The following is a 17609-nucleotide window of genomic DNA, read 5'->3' as shown; positions in this document are numbered from 1 at the left end:
CCAGTACATGACCACATTACGCATTTTGATTATTTTTTCAAGGTAAACGGATTTTTTGACTAATGTTTTGTCATCAACTCATTGGATAAGGCTACAATCAAGCAATTTGTTCTGTTAATTTGAAGATTTACAGTGAAAATACAAGGTACTCATTATGCCCCGCCTACCCCTACAACTGTTAAACTAGAAGAAAAGCCTAAAATCCGATAAAAAATTTGATTGCTGTAAACATTCGAGCCTACGCATCAGCCATTAGTGGAAAGGACTTGCTATGCTAATCAGTTTAGCACAGGGCCGTTACAAGTCTACTGGTAGAAGTATCGCCCAGCAATTCTTAGTTGTTTTAAATATATTTGGAAGAAGCATACATCACCCCCTTAATGGTAGAACTGGGTAACTCGTTTTGGAAAATGCGGATAAAAATGGCTGGTAAAACTAATCCTGGTATAGGGGTAGGCGGGGCAATATGGACACCCTAAGGTTTTTTGCCAACTTTACCTGACAAGATGTCAAAAAAGTTTAGTTTTTTTTATAGATGTATCCTTTTAAAGTCTATTTAGCATCTATTGCATAAGAATGCTCACGAAGAAAAATGATTTATCCACTTCAAAAAATGTTTTGAAAAATGTTAGTTTTTCATGACCGTCTTCAAGCATACGGGGCAGAATGGACACCCCCATGGGGCAATATGAACACCATGAGACTTTTACGAATTTCGTACATTATTTACACCTATAAAGTCATTTCATTACAAAACAACTATTATGGATGAATAATACGCCGAAGTAGTTAATTTTTGTTCAGTTAATTTAAATTCAGGCTGTTTTGGATAAAGCTTCGTTTTTGTCGGTATGCACAGCTGTGCCTAGAACAACTATTTTCCACTGCTGTCGTTTTTTGACCAATTTGTTTCACCCTATGTCTACTATAGTGAACATTTAACCGAAAATATACTGAAATCGAAGAATTTGGTTGGTTTGTGATTTAGGTTATATTTTTCCTTTGCCGCTTCTTTCAAAAAAGTGAGTGTCCATTTTGCCCCGGCAGCAGAAGATATTTCCAAACTTGATTTTTGATATTATAAAGAAGAAAATGTAAACATGTTAAGCATGTAGATACAGCAAAACTACTTGCATGTGTTCTAGAAATATCAGGTTTTAATCGACCTGCAATAAATTAATCACTAATTCTTATTTTAGATGGTATGAAAATTATAATTTCCATGCACAAAAAACGGAGGACGCAACTTTTTCGTGTAAAATCAAGTAGAATTTTAATTTCGAATGTTTATTTCCTGAAACTACGTTTTAGACAAATGGACTATATTCTCCATTCATCAAAAGTTCAAAAAAGTTCGCATATTTCAAAATATTGAGGGTGTCCATTCTGCCCCGGGTGTCCATAATGCCCCGCCTACCCCTAAAACATACTCTTTGTTGGTCTTAAAAGTTGAATTAATATGTGTTTTCGAGTTTTCAATTGACAAACTTGTGTTTATTGTGGTGTACGTTCAGATATAAACAATTTCTAGCGATTTCGCAAAACTAGTTACCTAGTTCTAGCATTAAGGGGACGACATGTAGTTTATTATAATAGTTAATTGTCGACATACCTGTTCATTTATGGTTTCCACAGTCTTCACCTCCAAGAATGAGGCTCTATCGACCTTCTCGGAAACAGCTTTTGGGTCGTCACTTGAATCTGCAGTATTCAATCCAGACGTAGAGGGCTGTTGTGAGTCGAGATCTTCAGCTACCGGACCGTCATCCTGTTCCATAGGCTGGGTATTATTCAAATACGGAGCTGAGTTATCGGCTAACTCTTCAAAAAGTTTGGCCTCCATTTCCGCAATTGAAGGTTGTTCATTTGAATTATTGCCCATGGGCATGGGTGTTATATCAAGCACTGAACATTGTTTGGAACTTTTCTCAAAAAAGCTTGCAATGGAAGAGGGATTTGGCTTGGCCTTCCTTTCAGTGTTTCCATGTGTCTCACTTTGATCATTTGCGCTTTGTTCATTGCTTACTTGAGAGGTATTTTTTCCTGTCTCGTCAGGCTCATCTGGTGGCTTGAAAAAATATTTCATATCCTTTTTTTCGTGCCGGTTCGCTGATAAATCTGGCTGAGCCACTTCAGTAGCTTTTGATGTTTCTCCTTCTTTCACTTTGTTGGCGATATTGGAGAACATTTGCATCAATTCACTCTTTTTCCCAGAAACGTTGTCTTCAAATTTAAAAGCGCTTATGCCTAGAAATTTGATGGGATTATTCAACGCACCCGAGCTATCTGGTTTTAGGAATACGTCCGTGTTTCGTTTAATAGCCTCCAGAGCATCAGCAGCTATCTTGTCAGCATTATAGCCCACCAGGGGAACGCTTCTCGTACTGGAAATATCATTTTGTCCGAATTGTTGAGCGTAGCTCACTGTCATTTGTTTAGCAGTCCGATTATTTTCATCTAAGTCTTTCTCCAGCCTTTCTTGTATTTCATTGGCTAGCTCTTCAAGCCAATGCTTTAGAGTTGCAACGCCGCTAATTGCATTCTTACCGGGGAATCTTTTACAGCAGCCAATGCTTTTGTTGTTGAACTTCGGGGTGACAGCTTCAAGATCAATCCCTTTGGCCATGAGGTACATCCACGATCCCATCCGCTCGTCAAAGTGGTTTTGTAGAACCTTTTCAGAGAACTTGCCCAACTCTCCCATCGTTTGAATCTTCAAAATTTCACAAACTTGTTCGCCAAGCTTACCGCCAAGACCCTTGACCTTCTTCAACGATAACGACTCATACATTTTTGAAATGCATTTTAAAGGCAAAATCGTCTGCTTATTTGGCTTGTGGAAACCGGCCGTCAATTTCGCCAGGATTTTGTTATGCGCAATACCAGCTGAGCATTCATAGCCAGTTTTCTCCTTTACAGCTTCTCGGATTTCATTTACAATTGAAGCTCCTATCAACAGTTTTATGTCACTTTTCTTGTAAACTACGCGGTCCTCTTCGCTCTCCAACTCTTGGGAACCTATTCTTCCCTCCAGATCTCCAGATATTTTTTGTACAAATTCCCCAATACTGTTGTAGCCGACCGCAAAGGTGTTGGCTAGCTTGTCGGGAAGTAGCTGAAATCTACCTTCGTTCATGTCACGTAACCGGGCCAAAACACGCTCCGTAATGTCTAGGTAGGCTTCATCTACACTGGCGCGCTCCAGCAGCGGTGTAAACGTCTGCAGTACGGCGGCCACTTCCTTGCCCGCATCACGATACTTAGAAATGTCTGCCTTGCCGCGAACTTGTGGCACCTGTGGCAGCACAATGTCCGGACAGTGCTGTTTCGCCTCATCGCCGCGCATATGTCGTGTGACTCCTTTGGCACGTGCCGGATAGTTGACCGCGATGATGCTGCGTGGAATAAACATAATTAGAACAACAGATTATTTTTCTGTTTAATATTTAAACTATAAATAAATTTAAAAAAAAAAGACAAATTTGTCATTTTTAAACTGAGGTCAGAGTGAGTATCGTTAGGCATTGACTATCTTGGAACTGCACAACTCTTCGGCGTATTTCGACTACCACTTGCAGTGTTTCTCTGTGACAGTTACCCTTATTACCATTGCAATGCATTGCTGAAAGTTTCATTTCGGCATATCTAAATTCAACCACTTACAGCTAATTTTAGAAGCAGAAACTGAGAATATGGTATATGAAAAACTTGTGCGGCTAGAATAGTTCTATAAGAAAGTCACGGAAAACCCGATCTTTTTCGAATATATATGATAAATAAATTTCACGGACTATCTACGGAAAATTACAATTGATATTCATAGTGAATATCAATTGGCATTTTTCGAAGGTAGTATGTGACATTTACCTTAAATATTCGAAAAAGAGCGGGTTTTCCGTGGCTTTCTTGTAAAACTGTTATAGCCACACAGGTTTTTCATATAGCATGTTTTCAGGTACAGCTTCTAAAATAAGCTGCAGGTGGTTGTATGTAGATATGTCGAAATGACATTTTCAGCATTGCGCCCATTACCCGAGCAAAGTTTCATAACAACCGGATAACATACTGTGTTATCTGATATCAAAAATAATTAACTAAATTTGTTCTCATTGTGGTTGAATAAGCAGGCAACATAACAAACACGATAACAACCAAGTATTCCCGTGATACCAATAAAATATCTCATTATGTTATCATCAAAGGCACCCTGATAACAACTTCTGTAAATCTATCAATTTTATCCAATTGAAAACGTATCTTGTTATCTGAAAGATATTTGCAACGGTCATTGATAACTAACTTCCGTTGTTGTTGTCAACGATGATGCCCCCAGTTTGACAGGTAATGGTAACATGAACTACCAAGTTGATAACACAAAATTGTAAAATTTGTTCTGGAGCGAACACTAGTTATCAGTTTGTTACTTGTTACTGCTCAGTTATTTTACTTTGCTCGGGTACACTCAACTGAAGCGGGTATGCTGCTTAGAGGGCTCGAGTTCCAGTTTAGTTTTCCAATTTAAATTCTGGATACACACTCAGGTTATAAGTACCTAAGATAAAACATCTGTTTAACAACAGTTATGAAAATACGATCGAGTCAAACAAGACGTATTAGTATGGTGGGGCGGGGCAAGATGGGTTAGTGCTATTGTAATTGTAATTTATTTCTTACAACTTTTGCTCATTTTCGGGCGCATTACTCATGTTTAGATTACGTTAATTATTTTGTTAGGTGACTAGCATGAATATACAAAAGTTTAGGGTATTGATTGAAAAAAATATTCATTCTCATATCAAATAAAAGAATAAAATGGTTTTTATTAACCGTTTTTTTATATGGAACATTCCATATCATCTCCATAATGCTCCATATATACCATCAGGGTACCAGATTCAGCGCACCTAAGGCCAGTTTCACAGAAAAATATCATCTGTTGAATGACTGTTAAGCCAATTTGTAATGTTTTTTTCCATTTTATGTTAGTTCAATATAAGTACAATCAGATATAAATCAAGACTTATGTAGAACCACAGACAAACAGACGTAACACTCTGATAGGTCCCATCGTACATTGATTTAACGGTCTTTTTCAAAATTGAATAGGTGGCCAACTGCCCACCCGTGGCGCTCGCATCGTTTTTGTTCGAGTTTGACGTTTGCTCACTACCGCCACCTAGTTGATGGTCGGCCAAACTTAGTCCTTTTAGCATTATGCGAATATGTTTCCGTGGCTATAATTTGAATCGTAAATTGTTCGAAGTGTTACGTCTGTTTGTCTGTGGTAGAACTTTTCATAAAAGCACAGACAAACAGACGTAACACTTCGAACAATTTACGATTCAAATTATAGCCACGGAAACATATTCGCCCAATGCTAAAAGGACTAAGTTTGGCCGACCATCAACTAGGTGGCGGTAGTGAGCAAACGTCAAACTCGAACAAAAACGATGCGAGCGCCACGGGTGGGCAGTTGGCCACCTATTCAATTTTGAAAAAGACCGTTAAATCAATGTACGACGGGACCTATCAGAGTGTTACGTCTGTTTGTCTGTGATAAAAGTATGATTTTATTACATTTGGTGTGAGACCAAGTGGTTGAGCGCCCCTAGGCTTGATCGATTTTGCTCAAATTTTGAACGTAGTATCTGGGAGTCAAAAACAACTGAATACGGAGGTAAGACTTAGTATTTTTAGATTTTTTTTGTTTTTAAGTGTGGGCCACCCTAATGTAGATACTAGATATTCAACATCGGAGGCTAGTGAACAATTACAGTAAGACAGTTATCGGCAACAAATAGCAACGAACAAATAAAGGTAGCTGAACTTACCCTCCACCTTGCCAGGGGTTGTATTGTACGACTGCGATGGGTTTGCCACGGATTTCTGGATTCAACTTTTCCTCCACCTGACAATAGAAGCAATCCATATCCACCTGTAAAGGAAACACAAGTTGCGTTTGAATCAAGCGTAAAAATATCAGATAGTTTCTTACCAGCACTACGATTCGATCATATTTGTTGTTAATACTGATGAACTGTTTAGAAGACATCACTGTACGCTTTTATAAGCTGGACAAAAAATGTTAAAATTATTTTTAAAACTTTTCATGCGAAAATTTTCGTTTTGATGCAAAGCAAACATGATCCATCAACATGTTTTGGATCAATGATGTTGTTGGATTAACTGACAGCACAAAAAATGCGCCCAAAATATTTATTTGCTGTGTGTTATCAAAAATGGGCACTCCAACAATGTCAACCCGAAATTTGTCAACCAGCATAGAAAAATACAATTCAAGCATAATTTTTCAAATCGACGTATCTAACTTTTTCACTGATCTGAGTAAATTCACAGACAAACAGACGTAACACTCTGATATTTTGCATCGTACACCGATTTAACGGTCTATTTGAAAATTTGATAGTTGGCCAACTGACCACCCGTGGCGCTCGCATCGTTTTTGCTCGAGTTTGACGTTTGCCCACTACCGCCACCTAGTTGATGGTCGGCCAAACTCAGTCCTTTTAGCATTGGGCGAACATGTTTCCGTGACTATGATTTGATTCGAAAAATGTTCGAAGTGTTACGTCTGTTTGTCTGTGGTAAATTCATGGTCAATGTTGACGACCATTTCACCAAAATAGTTTTTTATAAAAAGACTTTTCATAAGTTTTTTCGTGCTTAACATCACCAGGGATATTGCACGCACTAGGTAAAGAACAAAACCTACTCATTCCATATCATTTTCACAATGAATTTTGACAAAAATACACATACACCGGGTTGGTTCGAGATACGTCATGCCAGATACGCCGCTTTTGTATGGTGCCAGTTTGGTGTATCTGTTACTTTTGATTTTGGCTAGATACGTCGTTTGGTTTTCTCATATATCAAAACGGTGTATCCACAGACAAACAGACGTAACACTTCGAACATTTTTCGAATCAAATCATAGTCACGGAAACATGTTCGCCCAATGCTAAAAGGACTGAGTTTGGCCGACCATCAACTAGGTGGCGGTAGTGGGCAAACGTCAAACTCGAGCAAAAACGATGCGAGCGCCACGGGTGGTCAGTTGGCCAACTATCAAATTTTCAAATAGACCGTTAAATCGGTGTACGATGCAAAATATCAGAGTGTTACGTCTGTTTGTCTGTGGTGTATCTATCAGTTAAGTTGTAAACATCAAAATAGTTAGATACGTCGTTTCGAAAAATATGCTTAGTTAAACAAATTAAGCAATAAATCATCAAACTGTGATGTGGATTCTTCAATTTGCTTTATGAATCGTGCATGCAGCAGTAAACCCGGATTTGTTTACATTCTCGAGTTACGTCGGATTGAAAAGTTATGCTTGAATTATTTGCCATAAGTTCCAATAACAATAAATTGATTCTTACTGGCGAGGTAACTTTATCTCAAGGAGTTAGTTTTATGTTGAGCAATATGAAACCGCCAAAACTATAATATATTGATGTTTTATCTTAAGCAAATCAAGCATAACTTTTCAATCCGACGTAACTCGAGAATGTAAACAAATCCGGGTTTACTGCTGCATGCACGATTCATAAAGCAAATTGAAGAATCCACATCACAGTTTGATGATTTATTGCTTAATTTGTTTAACTAAGCATATTTTTCGAAACGACGTATCTAACTATTTTGATGTTTACAACTTTACTGATAGATACACCGTTTTGATATATGAGAAAACCAAACGACGTATCTAGCCAAAATCAAAAGTAACAGATACACCAAACTGGCACCATACAAAAGCGGCGTATCTGGCATGACGTATCTCGAACCAACCCGGTGTATGTGTATTTTTGTCAAAATTCATTGTGAAAATGATATGGAATGAGTAGGTTTTGTTCTTTACCTAGTGCGTGCAATATCCCTGGTGATGTTAAGCACGAAAAAACTTATGAAAAGTCTTTTTATAAAAAACTATTTTGGTGAAATGGTCGTCAACATTGACCATGAATTTACTCAGATCAGTGAAAAAGTTAGATACGTCGATTTGAAAAATTATGCTTGAAATAAACTCGTGAATAGAACGAAATGCGTGGTTGAGGTGGTTGATTTTCTCTATTCATTCAATCCATTTATTATCCAATCGACTTGGTGTCTTCAGAGCACTTATTCATCATACTTCGAAGCATTAGTGCGCCGAAGACATCAATTTGATTTGGTGCAATCGCGCAGTCTTATTTATGTTTTCGCACTTATGAAGACCCAGTGCGCGGTATATTCAATTTCAATTCTTTCAGCACGTGAGACAACGTCAAATAATAATTATCAAATCGCCACGCCAATTTGATTTTCAATTAAAAAAAACATTTTATTGTCCAGGATACATACGAACTGAACGCCCAATTCTATACAAAACTGCCAGCACTGTCAAGCGTTTCAGTTTCCATCGCGTACCTAAATAGTCCGCTCTCCATGCCGCCACCACCACCCCTCGAACAACCACATGAACTGTGAACTGACCAGGCCCACCCACAAGCAGTGTTGCCACAGGTACAGATTATTCTGTAAAAGTACAGATTTTTTTCAACTTTTTTGTACAGATTCTGTACGGTACAGATTACAGATTTTCAGCAAAAGGTACAGAATGGTACAGATTTTTTGAAATTGAGAAAAAATCATTAAAATTCAAATTAAAAACATTTTTATTATTGATATTTTTGTTTTTAAAGTTTAGAAATTGGTAACAGTATACTCAAATTAAGTGTTTTTCATAGTTTAGCCTGAATATAATGCTCTTTTTTGTGTATTTTAAGCGATTTTAAGTCAAATGTGGTACAAATTTGGTACAGATTTTGGGTACAGATTTTTCGAATGTCTGGTACAGATAAAAAAGATTTTTGAGCCCCCGGTACAGATAAAAATGTGGCAACACTGCCCACAAGCTGATTTTCGTTTGGTCAGTCACTTGCTGCCGCCGCAGTTTCACTTTATCCATCGGGCGGTTCGGTTCGGTTGTGTCTCCGTGATTGATGTATTTTAGTCCGTCGTAGTTGTTTGCTGTGCGTATTCTTAGTGCTGTTTAGTGTGTTTAGGTACAAGTTTTACCTTCTGAAGTTGTTTTACCACAATGTGTATGCGTAAAGATTAGAAAATTTAGCCGGACAGAGGGTTAATCACCTGCTTGAATAGAAATCAGTACATTCGGCTTATGCTGCTCATGTCCATATCTAAACGCTTTCATATCTTGCATGTTTACTTCACTCTTCACTTCAGCTACTATGTGAGTATGATGATATGTCGAGCCGTGTTGTATTAGCTGGCGAGTGGGCGCGAGAGATTACAATTACCTGAAGAATCGTTCTACCGTGATTCAAGAAGAAAAACGGGAATTCCCATTCCCGGAACAAGTTTTCGCGATTGTCAAGTTATCCTCAGTGTTCTCCCGATACGTATACTGTGTACATTCATCTATGTAGAAGCGAAGCTGTGTTCGAAGGCGAATGCTATGTTCCATATGTCAAATCCATACAGAATCAATAAAATTAATGTTTGTAGGTAGTGAATAATAGGGAAGCATTTAGAATCGGTTTAGTTATCAGCTATTTGTCGACGAATATTTAGTGAAAATGGTAAAATGTATGTGTTTTAGGTTGCTGTCGTTAATATAACTGAAAAGGAAAAATAATCTCATCACTGAAGTTCACCTCATAGAATGAATACGAACATTGAATGATTAGGTAAGTACGTGTCGCATTATAGATGTGTTGTTAGCCTGGAGCCCCTATGCTTTTTAAATTAAATTTTCTGAAAAATTTCGCACAAGTTTTTATAAATTTATTAGTGTCTGAATCCTATTCTAATCATTTACATTCTTACATCTTGAAGAATAAGTGTTGATACGGAAATCTAGTCCAGTGGGGTTCGTACGACGACAAAATTATGAAATCCTGCAGGGTCTCCTCCTGGAATTTCAACTAGGACTATTCCTGAGACTGGGGTTCTCGAGGAATTTATTTACTTATTTGTATTGTATGAACAGGCGTGGTGTAGCCCCTATAACGTCTGAAAAATGATATAAAACGATAGAATGCAAAAAAAATATACAAAAACGAATCGTTAACAAAAAAAGTCACAAATTGTCAAGAAATTAAACTGAAAAATAAATTTGTTTGTTGTCTACGTTAATTTGTCCAGCGAACAACAGGAAAAACATTCGGCGTCTCACGTGTTGAGTGAAAACCGAATAAGACTGTGACTTTGTTAACTCGATGCGTACCGTTAAGTGCACCGTAGAATACATTTGTTGGTGCGAAATAGAAGCAGTCGCAGCATAATACTATTCCGTGGCGTCTGGGCCGAGCATTCAAAATGATTTGCTCCAGGATAGTTGAGCAATCAACTCGTCCCTGCAAGACAAAATCCAGGAATTCTTCTAAGGATTTCTCCAGGTATTTCTCAATGAACTACACCAGGGAATTATCCAATAATTTCTCTAATGATTTCCCTAGATATTCCACGATGCTGGGTCATTAGACCGCAGGTCATTAGGCCGAATGGTCATTAGGCCGAATTGAAAGTTAGCCGTTGTTTTTACCTTTTCCAACAATTTTTGCCAAAAACTAGTTTAACAATGAAACTAGAAAGAATAGCCTATGTTTTAAAGAAGGAAAAATTTATGAATTGAATATCAGCAGTTTCAGCGCCAAAAACTATTTTAGCAATGATACTAGAAAGAACAGCCTAAAGAAGGAAAAAATCATGGGTAAAATATCAGTAGATTCAGCATCAATAAAGTATCTTCGTGCCTGTCACACGATACACACATGCAAAAATTTTGCATTTGCATGGTCATTTGCAGAGGAAGCTCTCAGTTAATAACTGTGGAAGTGTTCTTAGAACACTAAGCTGAGAAGCAGGTTTTGTCTCAGTGGGGACGTAACGGCAAGAAGAAGACCCAATGACCATTCGGCCTGATGACCATTCAGTGCTTCATCCAGCAATTCAAGCATAACTTTTCAATCCGACGTAACTCGAGAATGTAAACAAATCCGGTTTTACTGCTGCATGCACGATTCATAAAGCAAATTGAAGAATCCACATCACAGTTTGATGATTTATTGCTTAATTTGTTTAACTAAGCATATTTTTCGAAACGACGTATCTAACTATTTTGATGTTTACAACTTTACTGATAGATACACCGTTTTGATATATGAGAAAACCAAACGACGTATCTAGCCAAAATCAAAAGTAACAGATACACCAAACTGGCACCATACAAAAGCGACGTATCGGGCATGACGTATCTCGAACCAACCCGGTGTATGTGTATTTTTGTCAAAATTCATTGTGAAAATGATATGGAATGAGTAGGTTTTGTTCTTTACCTAGTGCGTGCAATATCCCTGGTGATGTTAAGCACGAAAAAACTTATGAAAAGTCTTTTTATAAAAAACTATTTTAGTGAAAAAATGGTCGTCAACATTGACCATGAGTTTACTCAGATCAGTGAAAAAGTTAGATACGTCGATTTGAAAAATTATGCTTGAATTGCTCTAGAAGTTTATCCAGAAATTCTTCTAGAGATTTCTTCTGGGATTATTCTGTGCATGTGTCCGTCCAGTGATTGATTTAGGAATATCTCTAAGAATTTCAGCAATGATTCCCCTATAGGATTTATGATGGAATTTATCCATGAATTATTTCTTCAGGGATTTCTCTACTCAGTGGATAACTGGCACTGAGGAAGATTACAAGTGGTAGTCGAAATACGCGTATCTGTCAAAGGATAAGCAACATAGGGCGGAATTAAAAGGTACGAAACTGATTACACTCATTCGAAGAGGGTATTCTGCTTAGAGGGTTCGAAAAGTCGGTACAAGATCATGTTTAAGTAAACTTCCTATTTAACTGATAAAAGTTTGATGAAATACCCTGACTTTTCGATCAAATTCCTGCGAAAGATCCACCAGGCATTTGTCCAAGATTCAAGGACTACTTCAGTGATTCTTTGGGTAATTACTCCAATGCTCACATAGGAATTATGTGGTCTAATTTAGGTATCCCCAGATTTTATTCCAAGAAATTCTTCTTAGGATTACTTAAAGAATTCCACTGAGGTTTTCTCTATGAATTTCTACATGATTTACACCAGGGACTTATCCAGTAATTTCTCCAAGGATTTCCCTAGAGATTCCATCAGTGATTCAACCAGCAATTACTCCAGAGGTTTACCCAGGACCTTTTATATAAACTTCTTCGGATCTTACTCTCCAGTGGTTAATCTAGGAACTCCTCTAAGGATTTCTGCTTTGATTCCTCTACGAGGGTTCGTGGCAAAATTTATATCTACATGAATTCCTTTAGGGATTTCTCTAGGGATGATCTAGTGCTTCTTCCGAACAGGCTTATCCACACTGCACAGTGTTTGAAATGGTCGATTCAAAGTTTCAGCTGCACAAATTCCCAGCAGCGTAGGCGTAGCTTTGCGTCGAACTGAATATTTTAGGGTGAAAATTGTCCTAAAATATTTAGAAAATCAACCATAACTTTTTAGTTTTGAAGGATAGAGAATTGACGTCTTGGACAAAGACATATATTTTCGTATTCTTTTTTAATTTTTAGGACATGAAAAAATATCGTTCAAAACTTATACTCAAAAAACTAGTTTACTTCCAAAAGTCCATTATTTCGAGTATGCAGAGCATTGGTGCCTTCGGCAAAGTTTCTTGCAACAACATTATGTAGAATTATGTAGAATCTTGTAGTGTACAAACATAATGTTTAAGTAAACTTCCTATCTTAACTGATAGAATATTAATGAAAAATCTTTGTTTTTTCGATCAAATTTCTTCGATTTCTATAGAAATTCCTTCAATGATTCTTTAACAATACTTCCAGAATAGGCCAGTAATGAAAATGATTGAAGACTGGATGAAACCTGTGGAGAATTATGATGTTCTCTACAAGTTGCGCGAAACAACTCGCGCAGATTGGGAAGTTGGAGGGCCCACTGTTCGTCAAGGTTTAATCATATTCTATACAGATGGCTCAAAAATTGGTTTAAAAACTGGAGCAGGAATCTACGGCCCTGGGATGAAAGTTTTAGTGGCGATGGGACACTATCTTACGGTGTTTCAAGCCGAGATTCTTGCTATTTTAAAATGCGTAGATATTTGCCTTGAGAGAAAATACAGATATGCAAATAGGGGAACTTACGTATTTTCGTCAGTTTTGTTCTCTTCGTTATGGGGGGTTTTTTGAAACCTGTTGATCTCAAAGTTAGCCTCAAATCCTTCCCAATCAAGCTGAGTTATATGCCCGAATCTCAGGCAGTTTGGCTCACAAAGACGAAGAGAACAAACGTGCCGATAATACCCTTTGTCACCCTATATGTATTTTCTCAGATAGCACTAGTTTACAGCATTTTTGAACTCGGTAAGCTGATGATCATTTTTAGTGTAGAAATCATGCCCTGAGTTCGAAAACGGGAAGGAAAACAATTACAGTAGAGCGGAATTTTTTTCGCCTTTCCATACAAGGTTGATGGTTTGAAATCGATTTGTGTTCTATTTTTAAGCAAATTCGCTCACTTCATACATCTCATTCTCCGATTGAGCTGAATACCTGAATATTTTACTGTATCACGCTTATACATGATATGTCAAATTAACGTTGAGAAAGAATTTTTAAATTGAATTTTTCTTATTAAAATAAAAAAAATACATTTCTTCATATATTTTTGGAAATTTTGCTAAAATTTAAGGAGATCGTCCCTAAAACTCGCCAATATCTTGAAATTCATCAATCTGACGCAAAACCTGCATTCAGAAGATCGAAAGGTAATATATTCAGCTTTCAATTTACGGAAAAAGTTTTAAAATTGGCTGAACAAAACGCAAAATATTTGAATTTTAGTAAATTCCATATTTAAAAAAAAACTCGATAATAGACCAAAACTCAAAAACTGTTCTACCTAAAAAAAATATGAAGCACGGTTTCGAAATCAGCGCTAAATTGTGCTTAAAAAATTTTGGTCGATGACAGAAGTTCACGACTTTCATTTTATTTTGTAAACTAGTGTAGTCAAGCTGCACAGGTTATGCCAAGGGAACTCAGTAAATAACTTATATTGAGTATTGTGCCGACTTTTTGAACCCTCTAATCAGAATACTTTCTTCGAATGAATGTAATCAGTTTTGAACCTTTTAATTCCGGCCTATGTTGCTTATTCTTTGACAGATATGCGTATTTCGACTACCACTTGTAATCTTCCTCAGTGTGGATAACTAGTTATCCTTATATCCAGTTATTTTGAGTTAGTTCCAGGTCATTAGGGTATTAAAGGCAATGAAATGGCAGACGAAATTGCCAAACGTTGTACAAAATTTACAATTTGCTGACTCAGAACCATTCTGCGATATATCAAACTGTACAATAAAAATAAACCTGAAGTGGTGAACTTAGTAGAGAGTGATATCCCATTGGATGGATGTAAAAAATTACATCTCTGTACATACACTGGCCTTGTAATTGGGCACTGCCCGAGCAGGTATCACTTAAAAAATATTGATTTAGACTGATATCAGCCGTTTCTATAGGGTAGGTAATCAAAATTTGAACCAAATTGCGGCTTTCTTAAGCAGTGCAAATTTTCAGTGATTTTTTCTCCCACAAGGAAATAATTAACTACGGCAAAATCATATGTACATGAAAGCCACGGATATAAGCTTTCTGTTAAATGGCAAAAAGCTTGTATTTGCACCGAATTTCATTGAAATATTTGATTTTTCATCAACAATGATTTTAATCTTAATTTGAACCATCGTAATCATAATTTGAACCAATTTCAATCTTAATTTGAACTACTGGCAGCAGCAGCTCGTGCATCTCACAAAACAGCCAATTCCATGCTAAGCAATGAAAAGTCACATGAATCTGCTAATTCTCATACCTATTTTTCATTAGGCAGTGGAATCTCAACTCAGAATGTTCGAAATTCTTTAGGAATTTGGAAACTAAATTTGGATTTTTTCCTCCCCCAAGAGTAAACAAAGCAACCACTAGCGCAATCTACAGGCCAACACTAGAAGCTCATCCCCATTTACTAGTTCAAAATTAGATTACAAATGGTTCAACTTAAGATAACATTCTCCAAGTAAGAATCACATAAATTTGATAATTTTATGACAAATAATGCGGAATATTATTCGGTTGGTCGATTCTACGATAAATAAGCTTTCATTTGACGTGTTCACATATTGCGTGTGATACAATGCATGAGCTGTGCGAGTGCACCGGAAATGTGCTTTCTCTTGGGGGAAATGGGTGAAATCACAGTGATTTTTCAATGGCCTGTTTTCCATGACAAAAACGCTTTTTCAATGCTTTTAAAGTCCATGTTATCAGGTTATATTACGGAAAGCTGTTTAACATCTTTTTCGGGACAATATTTGCCTGAAAAGCACGTCGTTTTAATGAATTTTGAAATGGTTCAAATTAAGATTACAATTTCACTAGTTCAAAGTTTGATTTCTTACCCTAATACGGAAAGTGAGACCTTTGAACATCTGCTTTGCACTCGTGGTGCCTTTTACACGCGCAGGCAAAGATGTCTAAATAGTGGTTGCTTGCAATCCAGTGAGATCTGGTCTGCAGAACCTAGAAAGGTCTTGGGGTTTATAAATTCCACTGCACCTGACTGAAAGACGACGCGTCGTAGCACAAGATGATTATTTGACACGTGGTGTATCAAAATGGGACGTGCCAGAAAAGGTTAGCTAATTGAACGCAGTGCATTAGAACAAAACTGTTATATTTTTCGTATGTTTTGTGTAAATGTGCATAGAGGAATAACTTCGATGAATGTAAGAATGGTGTTGTTCATCACAGGTGGATTAAATCAGGGTTTTTCGACGATTTTCAGAATAAACGACTGGTTTTAATTTAGCTATCTTAAAATACATCATAATTTATGTTCAAGCTAAACAATCTCTGTATTTAAAAAAAAAACACATGGGATGATTATGTTTCCACCAGCAGTATAGTGTTCGTTCAGGATACTTTACTGGCTATGATAAAAAAAATCTTTCAACAATTTCCAAGGAACAGAAGTAGCTGAACAACAGTTTCTTAAGCTGAAGTTTGCTTAAGAGTGGTTTGTTCCACTCTAATACAGCAAAAATGTTTGTTGGGTTTTCGGTTATTCCTGAAATGTTCATTAACCAAGCGAAAACTAACATAAGGCAATGGACAACATGAAATACCCAGTGTATCAGAAGAGACTTTTTCATTTAACCCTAAAAGGGTTACCTGGGGTCCATTGGACCCCAGGCGCCTTTCAGAGCTCGTCTTGGATGGAACACACTCAGCGAGGTGACGAAACGGAGGCCATGAAGGTATCGCTTTTAGGGTTAATAAAAAGATCCCCCCAATTGAAACGGGAATCGAACCCTCACTCGAATGACATATCCTTTTCTAATCGGAAAACCGCATTTATCCGTTGCTAACCGTCGCCAACCGCTGCTAACTGAGCAGCAACTAGACGTGGTTAACGACGGTTAGCAACGGATATATGCGGATTTTTACGGTTAGCAAAGGGAGTGTCATTCCCCTTGGACTCAATAAGGAAAGCGTCCAACATAGCTCTGGTCCTCACAAGTTCCTACCTCATGCTTCCACGGGTCAAGCAATGGCAAAGACCGCTACCTAAAAGTTGTGTGCTTAGCTGGTAGTGCAGCCGGGGCACTGTTGTCCTTCTGACTTCAACCAGATTGAAAAGGTACGACCCGAGCGTCTGTTCACCATGGAGGTGCGACTCGAACAGCGTTTGTTCTGGCATCCAGTGGCTGAGTAAGAAATGCTCCTCCACCACCGGAAGCTGTACCTAAGGTGGCAGCCTCACCACGGTGCATAGGGGACCTTAGGCCAATAACCAACTGTTCTTGAAACCTTAAAACCGTTACAGAAACTGAAAATGAAACATTAGGAACTGAATCAACGGCAACGACTTTGAGCGCGAAGTAACGGACAATAATTTGAACTTGGAATGTATTAACCCTGGCCCAGCAGGGTTAAATGTCACAAGTCACACCTAGCCAATGAGGCATGCCGTATGAAGCTTGAGATGCTAGGACAGAGCGAAGTACATTGGTCGAACTTTGGAGAAAACAGATTGGCGTCGGGTCAAGTTCTGCTATACTCTGGCTTACTAGGTGATCACGCTTCTCGCCACCGTGGAGTTGGTTTCCTGCTTAGCGCTCACGCCTATGCTGCGCTCAAGATGTGGGAACCTATTAATGAGAGGATAATTGTAGCCAGATTCAGAACACGGGTTCTAAGCCTTACCATGATTCAATGTTACGCGCCAACCGATGCTGCTGAATTGCAAGACAAAGAGTACTTGTACAGTCAACTAATTGCTGTCGTGGATAAGATTTCAAAAGGTGATACCAAGATCCTCATGGGCGACTTCAACGCGAAGGTTTGTTCCGACAACTCGGACTATGAGCACGTCATGGGACGCCATGGTTTTGGAGAAATGAGCGAGAACGGAAGGCTGTTTGTAGAGTTTTGTGGCAACAATGACATGATGATTGGGGGATCGCTCTTTCCCCATCGACCAGTACACAAAG

The 17609-nt window shown here is 37.9% G+C and overlaps 2 protein-coding genes across 2 annotated transcripts in view; one reads left to right on the top strand and one right to left on the bottom strand.

The window, feature by feature from the left end:
- LOC109406930 (DNA polymerase eta) overlaps positions 1-7422 on the bottom strand; it is a 53086-nt gene extending 45664 nt beyond the window's left edge. The window contains exons 1-4 of the mRNA XM_062848743.1: positions 7404-7422; positions 5996-6071; positions 5832-5935; positions 1613-3395 (exon numbers count right to left, since the gene is read on the bottom strand). Of these exons, the coding sequence (XP_062704727.1) occupies positions 1613-3395; positions 5832-5935; positions 5996-6052 (1944 nt within the window). The 5' untranslated portion in view covers positions 6053-6071; positions 7404-7422. The remainder of the gene's footprint in view (positions 1-1612; positions 3396-5831; positions 5936-5995; positions 6072-7403) is intronic.
- A 1498-nt stretch (positions 7423-8920) lies between these two features.
- LOC109406925 (ceramide kinase) overlaps positions 8921-17609 on the top strand; it is a 45522-nt gene continuing 36833 nt past the window's right edge. The window contains exons 1-2 of the mRNA XM_062845808.1: positions 8921-9068; positions 9626-9713. The gene's annotated coding sequence lies outside the window, so the exon portion shown is untranslated. The remainder of the gene's footprint in view (positions 9069-9625; positions 9714-17609) is intronic.

This window comes from Aedes albopictus, chromosome 1, assembly GCF_035046485.1.
Source record: "Aedes albopictus strain Foshan chromosome 1, AalbF5, whole genome shotgun sequence".
Taxonomy (NCBI): Eukaryota; Metazoa; Arthropoda; class Insecta; order Diptera; family Culicidae; genus Aedes; species Aedes albopictus.
This window is presented reverse-complemented; position numbering and strand designations above follow the sequence as displayed.